This window comes from Ostrea edulis, chromosome 7, assembly GCF_947568905.1.
Source record: "Ostrea edulis chromosome 7, xbOstEdul1.1, whole genome shotgun sequence".
Classification (NCBI taxonomy): domain Eukaryota; kingdom Metazoa; phylum Mollusca; class Bivalvia; order Ostreida; family Ostreidae; genus Ostrea; species Ostrea edulis.
Window position 1 is genome coordinate 37,183,104 of NC_079170.1, and position 16,233 is coordinate 37,199,336.

Consider the following 16,233-nt stretch of genomic DNA (forward strand, 5'->3'; position numbering starts at 1 on the left):
ATTATTTTTTCATATATTACATAATGCTCAGTTTGTACCTTCCGCTAGTATATTTGATATATATATATATATATATATATATATATATATATATAAATTGACGATCAGATGGAGTTCAATCACATAACATTTATTTCTCTACAGGCTGTTTCGTGAGGGGATGGTTTCCCCTCACTCGTCGGGAGAAAAATGACATCTAACGAAAAACATCCGCGTGGCTGAGAATATGTTACACAGAAACATACTGGATAGTTGCTAAGCATGATTACACACAGGATTGAGTAAATAGAAATTTATGGGAATGACGGCAAGTGCTGACAAGTTCTGAACGCTTATTCAATGAAGATTTTTCGGGATGACATATTATAAAGAATTTCTCTAGAATACAGAGGTTGCACTTTTTTGAAATGTTTGAGTATGATGATGTTTTTCCTAAAATTTCCCACTTGATTTTGTAGTCAATATTTTTGTCTTTCAATGTCCATATGAATTTGCTGAGCTCGGTGGTATTCTTTTTCGTGGAATTACGGAATGAATGAGTGTGGTTGGCGTAATAACATATTCATATGACGTACGCTTTAATTTGATAAAACAAAGGGCTTTGCGCTAGATTTTCCATGAAAAAGATATTTCCATATCCTTTTTAACATACCAAGATAATCTGTATCATATTTAAGAGTGGAGCTGCTCTCCGTGTGTTTTATCTTTTTCTTTCGTTAACTCTGTGCTAAAATTACTATATTGCTTGGTATCTCTGCAGGACATTAATTTAGGGTGCACCTGTCAGACTATGTACTTTTAACTGTAATGGATATAAACACTTAATATGCCATGGATACTGTGTTTTAGTTTAGGGTAAATTGTATTTGGAATTGTAGGCATAAACATGAGAATAAAAATATCTATCTGTGGACTTCAACTCGATACTAAGATAGATTGACAACGTTTTATCTATTAACAATAATCAATTTCATTCATTTGTCGATTCGATACACTGTATCCCTGTGAACTTGAAATAAGACACCGCAGAGTCCCTCATATCTGTTTCGTAATTAGATTGATTGATAGATTTTTTTTATCATTTAACGTCCCTCTAGAGAATCTTGCACTCATATAGAGACGTCACCATTGCCGGTCAAGGGCTGCAAAATTTAGGCCTATGTTCGGCGCTTATAGCCTTTGAGCAGGGAGGGATCTTTATCGTGCCACACCTGCTGTGACACAGGACCTCAGTTTCGGGGATCTCATTCGAAGAACAGTCCCATTAAATTACCTCTTACGACAAACAAGGGGTACTGAAGACCTATTCTAAATACGATCCCCACGGAATCGAGTTAATTATTGAAGATAAATATTGATGGCAAACTAACATCTCTATTTTATGACAAACGGGATGTTTCAGCTTCTCCATCATCAACTTCTCATATCTATGTACACATATTCCATTATCACCTGCATATGGTGTTTATATATATAAACTGCTTCGATACATGAGCATGTTTTATGCGTATGATCAGTTTTCAAATCGAGACAGACTGCAGACAAAGCAGTTGGTGTTACAATTTTAACAATCTCGTTTAAAGTAAGTATTTCGCAAAATATTTGGTCGTTATAATGATCTAGTTTGCGTGTACAACCTATCATTGGATCAAATTCTGTCTAACGTGTTTAATACCAATTGCTAGGCTATTGGCACAATGAGTTGACTAAGGTGTACTCCTTTCACCAGATCAAAATATAGGACTCATGACCGGTGTGACCGGTCGATTGGGAATACTTACTCATTTTAGGCAAATGACCCAACTCTGATATACATGTATCCAGGGGTTCGTGTTTGCCGAACTCTTTATTTTGTATTCCTTATAGGAGTTCTGAAATTGATAACTATTTCTTATCTTTACCTTTATATTTCAAGGATTTCCAGAATACTTGAATGAAAATATTTTGTTTCTGATTTGTTTGATTATCACATTTTTCGACATATCGTTTTAAAAGACACTTGTGATCATTGATGTAAAGACTGGTTTATTTGTGGCGGCCATTTCGCTAAGCAATTGTAGATCGAATACGTGAACGTAGCACAGATGGTCGTTTCAATATACATTTTACAATTTGTGGTTGACGAAAATATTTTATCGTAGTTCTACAAGTGATCCAGGACTGTCGTAAGTGCTCCTACATGCATGCAAACGAGCCATATGACCGCTATGCTAGCTCTATCGAATATCATTTTATGATTGTGGTTACCTGGCTGAGTTTGTTGACACTATGGAGGAACAAAATAATCACAATGACTTGCTTTAACAAAGGATTATTGTGCAGTCCGCTACGCACAGCAAGGCCTACATTAATGTTAGTAGGCACAATTAAATGTAAAGACATTAAATTCATCGTTTCATTCTTATATTTCATAACTACTTACTAATTGGGAGGGGGAGTCAATATATCGAACATTGAGTGTAATAGTAACAAAAACAGTTGTCAAAAAGGAAAGGGGTTTCTCTGTGCTTGCTTCACCGTTAATGTATATATATAACATTGGGTAGAATTTTCAAGACATTAATTCTGGTACATGTGTTCAGACATTAAAACTTTTCTTCGGTAATAGTTAATCTATATCTGTGATTGATCACATTTATGATCAATATTTCTTTTATCACTATCTAAATGCAACAAACTAATATCATATACATGTCCATTACAATAATAAATAATACATTTGTTTAGGAAACTATGATAAAGTATCATAATTTAGTTAAAATCCCAATGTTGCAAGTGGAACGTTTCTTTAGAGTTTTATGAAGGTCGATAGTATTATTATGATACAAACCATACACACAAGAAAAAGACAGGTCGTCATCAGACCCTTCCGACAATATCAATAATAATTTTAAATCAATGATCTGCATAATTTACATCATTACGTTTAGCTGGAAATATATATGTCTACACGCCAAATCCGAAAATAAGATAAAAACTCAGGAATAAATTGAGTCTTTGAGATTAATACAGATATATCAATAATGTAATCGCGTATTTTACAATTTTTTTTTTAAAACAAATGCATGAAAGGCAACTATACCCAATAGTGATCAATGTCATAACTCCCACAAGGAATACAAAATAAAGAGCAAACACAGAACCCTGGACTTACCAGAGGTGAGATCAGGTGCCTAGGAGGATTACGTATCCCTTGTCGACCGGTCATATCCACTTTGAGCCTCATGTCCCGAGCAGGCAAATGCAGCAATCCGCAGTCAAAGTCAGTGTGCAAAGAACGGCTTAACAATCGCTATGAATCACGTCTAACAGCATTCGACCCAATGATATGTTATATGAGCAAAGTAGATCATTATATTGGCCATAGAAATTTAAGAAATGCCGACTTTAAACGAGACTGTTGAAACCCCTGTAACATCAACTTGTTTGTCAGTAGCCTGCTTCGATTTACAAACACATATTTCGCAGAACACCCTTTAGAGTATCGATTCACCTGAGAGATATAAATATTATATTCAGGTGATAATGGAATATTGGTACATAGATATGGGAAGATGATGATGGAGAAGCTGAAATCATCCCCTTTGTCATAAAGATGAGTCTTTAGTTTCCAGTCAGTATCCATTTTCACGGATATATCCATTGTGTAAAGTGTTTTCGACGAAGGATAGGATTTCCAATACACTTGTGCTCTTTCTTTTATTATAATGTTTAGATCATCATATGTTATTCGGTTTTTTAGTCCTTTGAATATATTTTACTTATTGATGGAAACTTGATTCATTTTAGGACATCAATACACGGTATTTACAATTCTATAAAATAGATCTTTATATTTTTCATGATTATTTTTTCAAGTTTAAGTTTCTTGAAAAAAAAGAAGAGGAAACAACCTATCATTCTGTTTAACCCTCTAGAAATTATCTGGACGTTTAAAAAAAGATCGGGTTCAAAATGTTCATTATTTTCATTGACAACATGAAAATGTCTTCATTGATTACTGCAGACGATAAGGATATAATCGAAATCTTGGGGAAATAATGACTGAATATTCATTTCCATAGTAAAAATTAAGTTTCAATCTAACTTCACATAGTATGAAGTTCTACAAGTTCAGACGTAAATCGTAAGTGCAAGGACTATGGTATGTTTCGTGAAACGGTCGCCGAACTCAACATGATCGTAAACGTAATCGTATGTTCACGATGTACGATCAGATATCTAAATTAAAATTTTGCAGAGTTGATTTTAGTTGTCTTGGTTCTATACCCTATATCATTTGCATCATACTTTAGTGTGGTGAAATCAAATTTCCATTCTTTGATAATTATCTAGGGGCATCACCATTTGTGCGGAAACACGTTCTGCAGTCATCAACTAACGCTTCGTTTGTTGCCAGTCTTGGTTGTGATGACGACATGGAGACCTTCTTTTTGACCAATGATGCAGTTAATCAGTGGTGGTATGTTGAGCTGGACAATATTTTAACAATTGGTTGGATCTATGTCAGCGTTGGTACTGGTAATAACAATTTTATACTTCTTCTCGATTTCACCAGTACTGCTTAATCAATAATTGAAATAATCTCTTTGTTTTTTATTTCCAAAAGCGGATTATGAAATGTATGTTGAAAATACTGAAGATCCAAGACCCTTCAAGTACTTCTGTCTACCTGATCGAAGTAAACTAAGATCACTTCAACGATTGGTGGCATGTAAATATCCAAATTTTGTCATCGAGCACGTGAATAGAATAACTATTCGTCAAAAAGGAAATGGATCATTGAAAATATTTGATGTTAAACCAATAGGTAAATGCAGAGGGATGCAATCCTAATTTCCATCAAACATATCCTCTGTATACATCATTCACTTTATCTAATTTACTCTACTTTCCTTCAAATTTAATTCTCTTTCTCCAAAATTATATTTCATAAGGATTTTCCTTTTTTTATCTGCTTTTAAGCAAATAATGAAGAATATTACATACATTCAATGATAGAAAAAGAACGATTTTATTCGTCTATTTATGCTTCACTATCTTACCGCCTTTGTTTAGGAATATCTCCTTTGAGTCAAACGATCGTAGTGAATTATACGGATTCCGAAGCCTTAGACGGCGACTTTGACACATATTACCATTCAAACGAAAAAGACCAGGCCTCCTGGTTCCTGAAATTGGATAAAAGCTATGCGATGAAATGGATACTTTTATCAGTCAGGGGAGGTAAATGTTTGATAAGTCATTATAAGTATACTTGTTCAAATGAGAGGGATTCACAGCGGATGTAACCGGTCGAAAAGGAATGTTTACTCCTCCTCCTCCTTCGCACTTGACCCCACCTTTGATATCTCGAGGAGTATGTGTTTACCATGTTCTCTAATGTTGATGAGAGATAAGATATTTGAGATTGATCACCATTTACTGTATTCAATTCTTTGTAACCAATCAAGCGTAAAACATAATTTTCTTATGACCTTCGAAATTTCACAAGTTTCGTTCGATTCAAATGTATAAAGCTCACGGCGGGTGTGACTGGTTGACAGGGACCCCACTTCTGGTATATCGAGCAGTTTGTGTTTGCAAAACTAACTATTTTGTATTGCTTATAAGATTGATGAGATTGATGATCACTGTTCGTTATCTTCACCCTTCATTCATTGAATTGACCTGAATTTTCTCAATATGTTGTAATCCCATTGTGATCTGGGTTGGAAAGGTCCTTGCTACACCTTGCTCTAAACGGGGCGTTCCGTCGAATTAGACCTAAAATATAAGGCACCATGTCAAAGCAGGTGTATCAAGTTAAAGATCTCTCCCTGCTCAAATTCCATAAGAGCAGTGCATAGAGTTGAATTTTTAGCACTTCACTGGCAATGGTGACGTTTTCATGTGAGTGATTTTGTTTTCGAGAGGGACCTTAAACAATATACCATTTATCAATCAATATCCTATAATGAAAAAAAAGGATTTTAAGGAACAGTGATCAATTTCCTTAATACTATAAAGAATATGAAATATAGAGCAGGTCAAATGCAGACCCTTGCTGTTTCAGCAATAGTCATATCATGTCATAACATTGCCTTTGTAGGGCTCATAATTACAACTGTATTTTAAACGAAATTGAAATTAATTCCACTTTTGGTAATCGTACTTAAACTCACACTGTTCATTCAAAATTGAACTTCAAAGCCATGATTTAGTTTAGACACATTTAATATTCCGGTCAATGGATCGGATGAGTATGCGTTACTTACATATGTACCTATACTGGATTTCTAAACTTCATAATACCCTTACAAAGATAGATTGCTGGATCTAGTAAATGGTCCACCAAGCCACTATCTTTGCTCCTCACAAAAATATTAACATATTTGAAGGAAAAACTTCAAAGGTACTGTGTCACTACATACGCTAGAAGTGGTGCAAATTCATTGTGGACTATAAAAACTTCTAGTAAACTTGAAATCGCAAAGCTTTTATCAAATGAACAACATCAAAACGTATTAATTTTCAGCACTTTGTACGACCATTCCTCACGGTATATCAAAGACTGAAGTTTTTTTTACATCATAGAAAGTTGTTTCTTCAACAGAAATAGAAAACGGAAACATTCATATCTAGTTATCAGTGACCCAAACAACTACTTTGTTAAACATCACTCTGATTCCACGCACAAGTTCTCTATAGTTGAAAGCAAAAATATTTTGGAGTTCCTCATTGACAATATCATCATAGTCTTTGGTGACCAGGTCTTCCAATAGTCTGTTGGAATTCCCATGGTCATGAATTGTGTTCCTTTGTTAACTTATCTCTTTGATATTTTTGTTAAGCAGAATTTATTCCAAAACTTCTACGTGGGAAGAAAATATATCTTGCTGTTACCACGAAGTCGTCCACTTCTGCTTTATACTAGGAAACGTTCTTGAAAATATGCACAGATGTTAACGGCAAACTAACAAGTCAACTTTATGATAAACAGGATAATTTCAGCTTCTGAATCGTCAACTTCCCATATTTATGTAGCAATATTCTATTATCATATGTATATGGTGCTTATGGGACTTACTGATTCAATACGCAATAGTTTGTTTTGCGTATCATCAGTTCTTACATCGAGGCAGGCTACTGACAAACAAGTTGATAATGCAGGGGTTTCAAAGGTCTCGTTCAAAATCAGCATTTTACAAATTCTGGTGTCGATATAACGATCTAGTTTGCCTATACAACCTATCATTGGCTGACGTTTTTCATACTAATTGGTAGGTCGTTCTCTGCACATTGATTTCAACTAGTGATAACTCCGTTTACCTGATCAAGACATTGAACTCTTGACTGATTTGACTGGTCGACAAGGTATCCTTACTCCTTCTAAGGACCTGCTCCCACCTCTGGTATATCCAGGGTCCGTGTCTGCCCAACTCTTTATTTTGTATTGTTGATAGGAATCTTGGGATTGATCAGTGTTCGTTATCATCTTCACCTTTCTTAAGGTACCCAGGAGGAGCAAGTCTTCCCTGCTAATATGTTGGACCCATTTTTAAGACCTTTATCTTGAGGAGGTGATATATGATAAACAATTGCTATACACTCATGCACTCTGATCATTTATTTTATGTCAAGAGCTCTTTCTTTTATGTCTAATCAGGGAATAATGTCATTTTCGTCATACAACTCTGGGGGTACTTTTTATAATAAATCATTCTTGTTATAAAATATATATCATTGTAGAATATATCATCCTCAGCTATTCATAAACTGTACTCACTGATTTAGTATCTCACATTGATTTAAAACATTCTCTTTTATATCAGGACATTATGAAATACATGTTAAAGATGGTGACCTAACAACCAGCACGTCCACACTGTGTCGGAAGTTCAGTTTTACCGGATCAGAGATCTTAAAGAAAAACGAAAAGGCCTTGGAATGTTACACGGAATTGACAGGGAATATAATTATAATAAGAAGAACGGATTATGGACCAATGAGACTGTTTGAGTTGTATCCCATAAGTAAATATGATTGAATATTTATAATTCACTAATGCTTTGCCAGTAATTGATCATCCATTCTATAATATTCTATTAATATTTATCAATCTAAGTATTGTGAAATGTAAACTACATTTTAACTTGACCAAAAAGCATAGAAAAACAGGTTGATTCACACAAATATAAATAAAACTGTATGTTTCGATAGTTTATTTCAAATAATGGTAGGAACACTGATCTCCGCAAAATCATTTTGATTATGAGATATATGATTCTGATTCCAGTTACCACTATTTCAAGACCATGTATCAAGGGAAATATTATTCGATTTAAAAAAGGTATCAAATGATTGCCTGTCTTACTGTAATGAAACTATACTTTTAGTTTGTCCCGAAAACCACTACGGACCAAACTGTGCTAAATGCAAAGCAGAGTGTACATCCTGTAGTCCTATCACTGGTGTATGTTTCGACTCCACGTGTGACCAGAAAACAGGTATATGTGAGGGTTGGAAAACAGAAATGGCTACACACAGCATCGCCTTTGACGAAGACACACCTATTACTAAGGAAATAAACGTCATTCAAGGTATCCTCTTATATTTTATAATTTCTTTGATATCATTCTGTTCGTTATCATGAGTGCGCTCTGGTTTTCTTTTTTGTTCGTTACTTTGATTTTGGGTAGATGTGTATGTGAATATGCATTCAGGTTTTCAATTCTGAAGAATCAAGTTTTCATTGTCATTCAAACTTTTTAAGAGGGGTATAATACTTTTGTACTTGAATGACACCTGGTTCTTGACTGTTCAATATGACCTTTGTGATGGGAAGTTTGTAGTGTTCAACCACGGCCAAGGGATTCCAGGGATATTAATACAATATCACATGTTCACACAACCGTAGAAGTGAAAACCACGGGTGTTTTAGATTGAAGTTTAAAATTTTTACATCCTTTGTTACTTTAGTAACCAAACTGCGTTAAATGCAGATGGGAGAACACAGCAAATAGTCGTGTATCTGATCAATATAAATGAGGCACCCAACTTGATTGACCAGCATTTTTCAGTTTAAATATGGTTCGTGTTCGTACTGTACAGATGTCTATACCTGTACATGATTAGAAATTTACAGTCAACTTCGACATATATGGGTTTTTTAAAAAAAATCATGTCACGTTTATATTAATACCGTAATATGCATGGGTATATTTCAGTAGAATAGCAATGAACTCTTTATGATCCATCATCAACTTCCCATATGTATGTGGTAAAATTCCATCACCACCTGTATATAATGTTTACGTATGTCAACTGATTTGATTCGTAAGAGTATGATCTGCATATGATCACTATCAATCGAGACAGACTATTGGCAAATGAGGTAATGTTACAGAGGTTTACGGAGTCAGGATTTCGCACCTGGATCTAATTTGCAAATACTAGCTCTCACTGGGTCCAATGCTTCCTCATGTGTTTCATGCCAATTCGTAGACCGTTTGTTACATGTTGATTTTGACTACGGATTTCTCCGTTTACTTGATCAAGATACAGGGTTCATGGCTGATGTGACTGGTCGACTAGGGTGATTATTCCTTCTTGTCACCTGATCCTACATGTGCTATGTCTGGTTTGTCATTTTAGTTTTGTATTCTTTATTCGATTTATATGATACTGACTCCTCCTAGGCACCTGATCCCACCTTTGGTTTATGAAGGGGTCTTTGTGTTCCCAACTCTTTATTTTGTATTGCTTATATAAGTTATGAGATTGATCATTGTTAGTTATATTCACCTTTTCATTGATGACTGTTCGCTGTCCTCATTTGTGCCTATGCTTAATCAAATAAAATGAATTCTTGTTTTAGAAGATGGTCATATTTTTGCTAACGAAAATAACCATTCAAAACTTAATACTATCAGGTTACAGCATTGGGTCAAATGCTATCTGTTTCAAACCAATTGGTAGGGCGTTCTTGGCACAATGATTCTGACAACGAAGTATTCCGTTTACATGATCAAGATATAGTATTCAGGGCGAGTATGATCGGTCGACAGGGAATGTTTACTCCTCCTTGGCATCTGATATCACCTCTGGTATATGAAGGGGTCCATATTTGTAAAACTCTCTATTTTGTATTTCTTGTGGGAGTTGTGAGATTGATCGATATTCGTTATCTTTACTTGTTCATTAAACATGCCTTCTATTAACGATTTCCAAATTGAATATTGCAAACGTTTATAACGTATAAGCTTTTTGATTCCATACTTTCATTGAATCCATATTCTTGAAGTGCAAACTAGACATATTGCAAAAATAACGTAGTTCAATAGCAATTAATAAAAACAGGTGATTTGTAGATTGGAAAACAGAAATGACTTTTCATATCACTGCCTCTGACGAAGACACACGTATTACTAAGGAAATGGACTTGATACAAGGAATACTACGATGACTTATAATGCAGCCCATAATACATTGTTAGCATGTAGTGAATGTTTTCCTGACAAATGTTATGATTCCCTTGTGTACGTAATACAATCAAACATATTGTATTGTATGTATACGTTCTTTAGCAAATATATTTGTGGTACGAGCGTTATGAACACATGTGAAAGTAACATTTATCCTCATGCAGAGGGTACGAGAGTCAGTAATTCATAATGTCTTCTCTCTTGTTTTTTTCCCCAGCAATATAACAAATACCACTCAACAGTTAATGATTGGTATATCTTACCATGTGTATACTTCGCCAATGCCTGGCCATGTATGTGTACGTGATATAACTATTTCGGAAGAAACGATAACTTATCTCTTTATCTAGTCATTTGAAGAAAAGAGATATAGGATTGAGCTGAACAAAATACATAAGAACTACGCCTTGAGGAATAATAGAGATTCTCGTGACAAATATAAAGTCAAATATGATGAATTGCTTTATCCCGTTAGAACGCCTCATATGACTGATGGATTTCCTTCATAAAGTTAAATTTTTGATGCGGAACCACAATTCTACGACCCCTGAAGCTATGGCGGAAACACTAAGTTTTATGTGCATCTGCTCGTCCGTCATAACATAGCACTTAAAGCGCAAAATGTAACTTTATAAAGATAATCTTAAGGTGGCGTTGTAAAACATTTCTTGTTAGTTATCAATTGAATTCATGATGAGAATTTAGAAACCTTAACACGTACATTCTTTTTAGAATTCTCACCAGGAACTTGTGATCGTTCTTGTATCGCCTGCATTCTAGAGGTTCAAGTCTGCCTACTCTGTACCATGCATCAGCTGCCTTACAGATGTCAGTATAAATGCCAAGAGATTTGCTCTGGAGAGACTTGTAATGGCATGGAGGTAAACTGCACAAGGAATAATGTGGAGAAGAACGGCTTCCTCGATTGTAGTAAGATTATACAAGGATAACAACAACAAAAAACTGCTCGAAACACGTATACCTTTTTACGATACTGATATCTGAGTATATTTTAATGTAATTGATTCCAATGTTATTGATGTTTTTAAATATATTTTTAGGTTTATCGATGAATGACTGTACCATTAGTTGATTTGATACAACACCCCTTTTCAAACATGAACACGTTTTCAAAACATATCAAGGTTTGGGTAACGGGATGATATAGGAATAAAAATATTTTCTGGAGTTTTATAATACACTGTACTTTATTTCTTTGTAGGATATTTTTTCGAACTCTTAAGATTCACTTATACTTATAACACTCCTTTAGTGTGCAATGATTTGAATACGTAAGGAATCGCGCTACTTTCCGTAGTTTATTCCTGACATTGAACAACTCCTGGTGGTTCCTAGAAGTAAACCATAGATATGAGGTATTTAGCTACTTGTGTCTGATTGGTTCAAGTTTCAAATTGTTTCAATTGTTTGATGAAGTAAAATGAAAAAGACATCTTATTTACTAGACAAACTATCATCGTTACAAACACAGCAGGGGAGACGGATATAATTTGTGAATTTGTTGGAAGATATAAGCGTGTATATATATATATATGTAAATTGTGTTTTTAAAAAATCACGGTGTCTGGTATAAGATATTAAAAGAAATAGAATAAACAGTACACAAAGTTAAAATTATAACGCAAGCACTTTCATTTTATAATCCTCAGGCGTTTACATTATATATATATATATATATATATATATATATATATATATATATATATATTAGTTTATCCATTCACAGGTCTTTCTTCCTATACTAGTGACAATAAGGTGAAGACATTCCAGCCCAAATAGCGCCGGGAGACTATAATAATCACGAAAGTGTGTACTTATTCACAATTATGTAATCTAGTAGATTGTCAATGTCCTTCAATATCTTTTCAGGGTTTCTGTGAGTTTTTGCTTCAATATTATAGGAAAGCTTCGAGAACCTGCCTTAAGACTAAAATGTGTCTTAAGGTATTCCATGTATAATGAAAGGATAATGAACAATTTTGAAGGATTTTTGATTGTTATATAATGATGAAAGTGAAGCAGATGAAATTCACATGAATGGTAAATGATTAGAAGCTGACTTTTTTGCACTTAAGACTTTTTGGAAGAGTTGTCTGCCCTTTGTAAAAATAAGAAAAATCTAATTGTCTAAAAATGTGTGTTTTCAATGATTAATTTTATTTTATATTTTCACTAAGAGAAAGTGTTTGTAACTTTCTACCAAGAGATTTGTATGAAAATATAATTTCTTTTTAAAATATTGTAATAAAACATGCTTTTCCGATATACTTCAATGTTAAATGCTAGGTGAAATAAATCAAACAGTAAACAAAATTTTGAAAATTCCTATGGTGGATTATATTTATTTAATGAACCCTTCAAAATGATACCATAATTACAAAAATTCCAACGTCCGTTTATTAGATATGATATATGGTCATTATACATTGAATACCTTAAGACATACTTAAGGCATGTCTTTATCCTAAGATAGCTTCGTGAACATACCTGCGGTGTTGTTTTTATTTATGTGGATACGTGGTATAGCTACAAATAGTAAAAAGCTAATTTTATATATATATATAAAGACGGAAAAATAATATTTTTAATTGCTTTTGGAACAGTACCATTCTATCGGCTTAAAATTTGAAGGAATGTTAAAACTGATAGCTACAAAACTATCATGGGTTATTTCTAATATTTTCCTCAATGCATTTCCGCACGCCTTGTATATCATAACAAGACAAAGCGGAAGTCATTATAACATTCAAAGTAGGTAAAAATTCCAATGATTCTATTTGCAGGGTTTCAACAAAGAAAGAAAGTACACAGCTGTACACGTTAGCTTATTCTAGAAAAAAACTACATTCACAGAAACAGAATTAACTCGCTCATTTGATAGACTGACGTCACAAGGATCGTCATGTTGACCAATCCGTTCGAACGAGATAGGGTAACTGAGTTTTATAACTTGAAATGGGGTAAGTCATGTTCTAGATAGATGAGCATCTGTCTAAAACATATGAAATTGCTACTGAAATAATAGAGCACAAAATGCATAGACACACCTTTTTCAGTTTTTTATCAAAAAGAACACATCAACAATCATACAGTCTTTTCCTATCTCAAACTATCGGGGTCTATGTGTTTCAGATGAAGTGTCTCCAGTACTCGCCAAACAAAGGAGTGGACATCGGTTCTCAGACAATCAGAATGGATGTGTATGAGGACTACGTGCTGATACATGGTTGTCCAATGACACGTGTCTCTATCTTTCTCAGCACTGAATCTACAATATACAGCGAATTTTATCATAAATAACACTCTAAAGAACTTCATCATCATTCGTTACTATTTCAACCGTGTAGGAAATCAATATGCAAAATTTCACTATCGAACTAAATAAGGTAGGCGAGTTCCATTGCTGCATTTTTTGGCAATGACGGAATCAAGCAATTGTATATTACTACATGATACAATGTGAGATGGATCTTTGAATGTGAGAATGATTCTCAGGTAAAAACAAAATTGACCCCCATAATTCACAGGGCCAAATAGATCAACTTTAAATAAAAAACGCTGAAAAACATAAGCGGAGAATGGAATCCACGTGTGTTTCAATGACGACGCTGTCCTGAATTACGTTATAAGCTTTGTGTGTCGTACACGTTTAAATATCGATGACACACTACTCAAAAACCCAAAACACCAATGTTCACCACAATTTCAGATTAAGATATACGGTTTGGAGATAAGTCTATTATGTTTTATCATATATGGCCATGAACACCCATGAGAATGAAGCCAGAATAAGTCAAAATTTTCCAATGTTGATTCTGTTTTGTATGACATAAAACATTTACTAACTTTGATTTGAGGTTTTTAAAAAGAATTGAAATAGTGATATAGACGGATTTACAACCCTCACCGTTCACCATGGTTGCCTATTAGTGTTGTGACGTCTGGGTATACTAGAAGAAGATACATTTACAATCTGAATATATGTTAACATTTGTTTCAATATGACATTTGATCTTGATGATAGTTTTCCATTGTGTGTATACCATGCCTTCATAGTGTATATTTGACATCTTTTGCCAAATTTTGTCCTTTCTCTTCGAAATCATGTTTTGTCCGCTACTCAATTTGTTTTTGTATAATATAAATGCCAGAAATATATATCTTTAAAATACAAGCGAAATGTTATCTAATTATTGCAAGCATCTACAGCAAGGCCACATGTTGCTCGTGTAGTCAAGGACTTTTTTGTTCAACAGAATGTTGATGTCTTCACTTGGTCAGCTGTTTCCCCGATTTATCGCCGATTGAGCACGTCTGAGATGAAATGGAACGACGTCTACGCCGTTTACCAAATCAGGCAGTGACATTGGCTGATTTAGGCCAGGCTTTAACCAATATTTGGGACAACATCCCTCAAGCATTTCTGAACACGTTAGTGACATTAATGAGGCGCCGTTGTTAAGCATGCATGAATACAAATGGTGGTCATACGCGTTATCAACTTTGTTAATTCACGTTCTTTCGAGTGTGTTGAAATTGGCGTTATTCGACATTAACATTAATGGATTATGAGATGTTGTAACGAATACATTTGTTAACAGTATTACAAAAAATAAAATTGGTTCATTGTTATAATTTATTATTTTTTCATATATTACATAATGCTCAGTTTTTACCTTCCGCTAGTATATATATAAAGCACGGAAATAGCAATGAACTCTTAAATGAACATAACTGCCCTAAGGGAAGAAATATTCAATTGAAAGCACAGACAATTTCACTTTATTCGGATACCCACTTCCGCCCCTAACCGGGATTAAACACACGACATGCGGAACCAAATCTCCTATAGCAGCATGTAACCAGCGCGTTAGACCGCTCGACCATCTAGGCAAGTCTAAAAAAAAACTTGCTTTCGATGACGATGGAATTCTCGTCACGCTCTCACACGCTACACGGTCATTGAGAATGGAAATGGGATGCAGTTATTCAACGTACATCCAAAAAGATCATACATGATACACATTCCATTCGAAATATTTTATACAAAGCACGGAAATAGCAATGAACTCTTAAATGAACATAACTGCCCTAAGTGAAGAAATATTCAATTGAAAGCACAGACAATTTCACTTTATTTGAATACCCACTTCCACCCCTACCCCGGGGTTGAACTCACGATCCGCGGAACCAAATCTCCTAGCAGCATGCAACCAGCGCGCTAGACCGCTCGACCATCTAGGCAAGTCTAGAAAGAACTTGCTTTCGATGACGATGGGATATATATATATATATATATATATATATATATATATATATATATATATATATGAAAGATTTGGATTAATCCCGAGATTTATAAAAGTGTACATAATTGATGGTTAACAATGACATATTCTAATAAGAAAACATTTCTCTGAAATTAAAGCGGAGATAAAACATATGTTATAATAACTTATGAAATATATACCATATATTTCACCCCAATAAAATTTGGTTTCAACGATTTTTTCTTAAAAATACGCAAACTTTGTATGATATTTCATGATATTTTCCCAAATCCGAAATTCTTAGTTTTTTTTAAAAAAAAATATTTCAGCGACATATGTAGATTTGATATCTAATAACAAAATTGATGTTGCAATATTGCACGCTTGGGTATTTTTAGGCTATTCAGACTGCACTATGCTATCCGTCAATTTTAATATCTATGAAATTTCTATTTTGAGTGACCAATGCATAAAAA

The 16,233-nt window shown here is 34.2% G+C and overlaps 1 protein-coding gene across 1 annotated transcript in view; it reads left to right on the plus strand.

The window, feature by feature from the left end:
* LOC125656059 (uncharacterized) overlaps window positions 1-14,662 on the plus strand; it is a 30,670-nt gene extending 16,008 nt beyond the window's left edge. The window contains exons 2-9 of the mRNA XM_056144228.1: window positions 4,336-4,521; window positions 4,610-4,810; window positions 5,059-5,226; window positions 7,815-8,015; window positions 8,379-8,582; window positions 11,199-11,396; window positions 13,271-13,447; window positions 13,620-14,662. Coding sequence (XP_056000203.1) covers window positions 4,336-4,521; window positions 4,610-4,810; window positions 5,059-5,226; window positions 7,815-8,015; window positions 8,379-8,582; window positions 11,199-11,396; window positions 13,271-13,311 — 1,199 coding nt within the window. The 3' untranslated portion in view covers window positions 13,312-13,447; window positions 13,620-14,662. The remainder of the gene's footprint in view (window positions 1-4,335; window positions 4,522-4,609; window positions 4,811-5,058; window positions 5,227-7,814; window positions 8,016-8,378; window positions 8,583-11,198; window positions 11,397-13,270; window positions 13,448-13,619) is intronic.
* The last annotated feature ends 1,571 nt before the right edge of the window (window positions 14,663-16,233 follow it).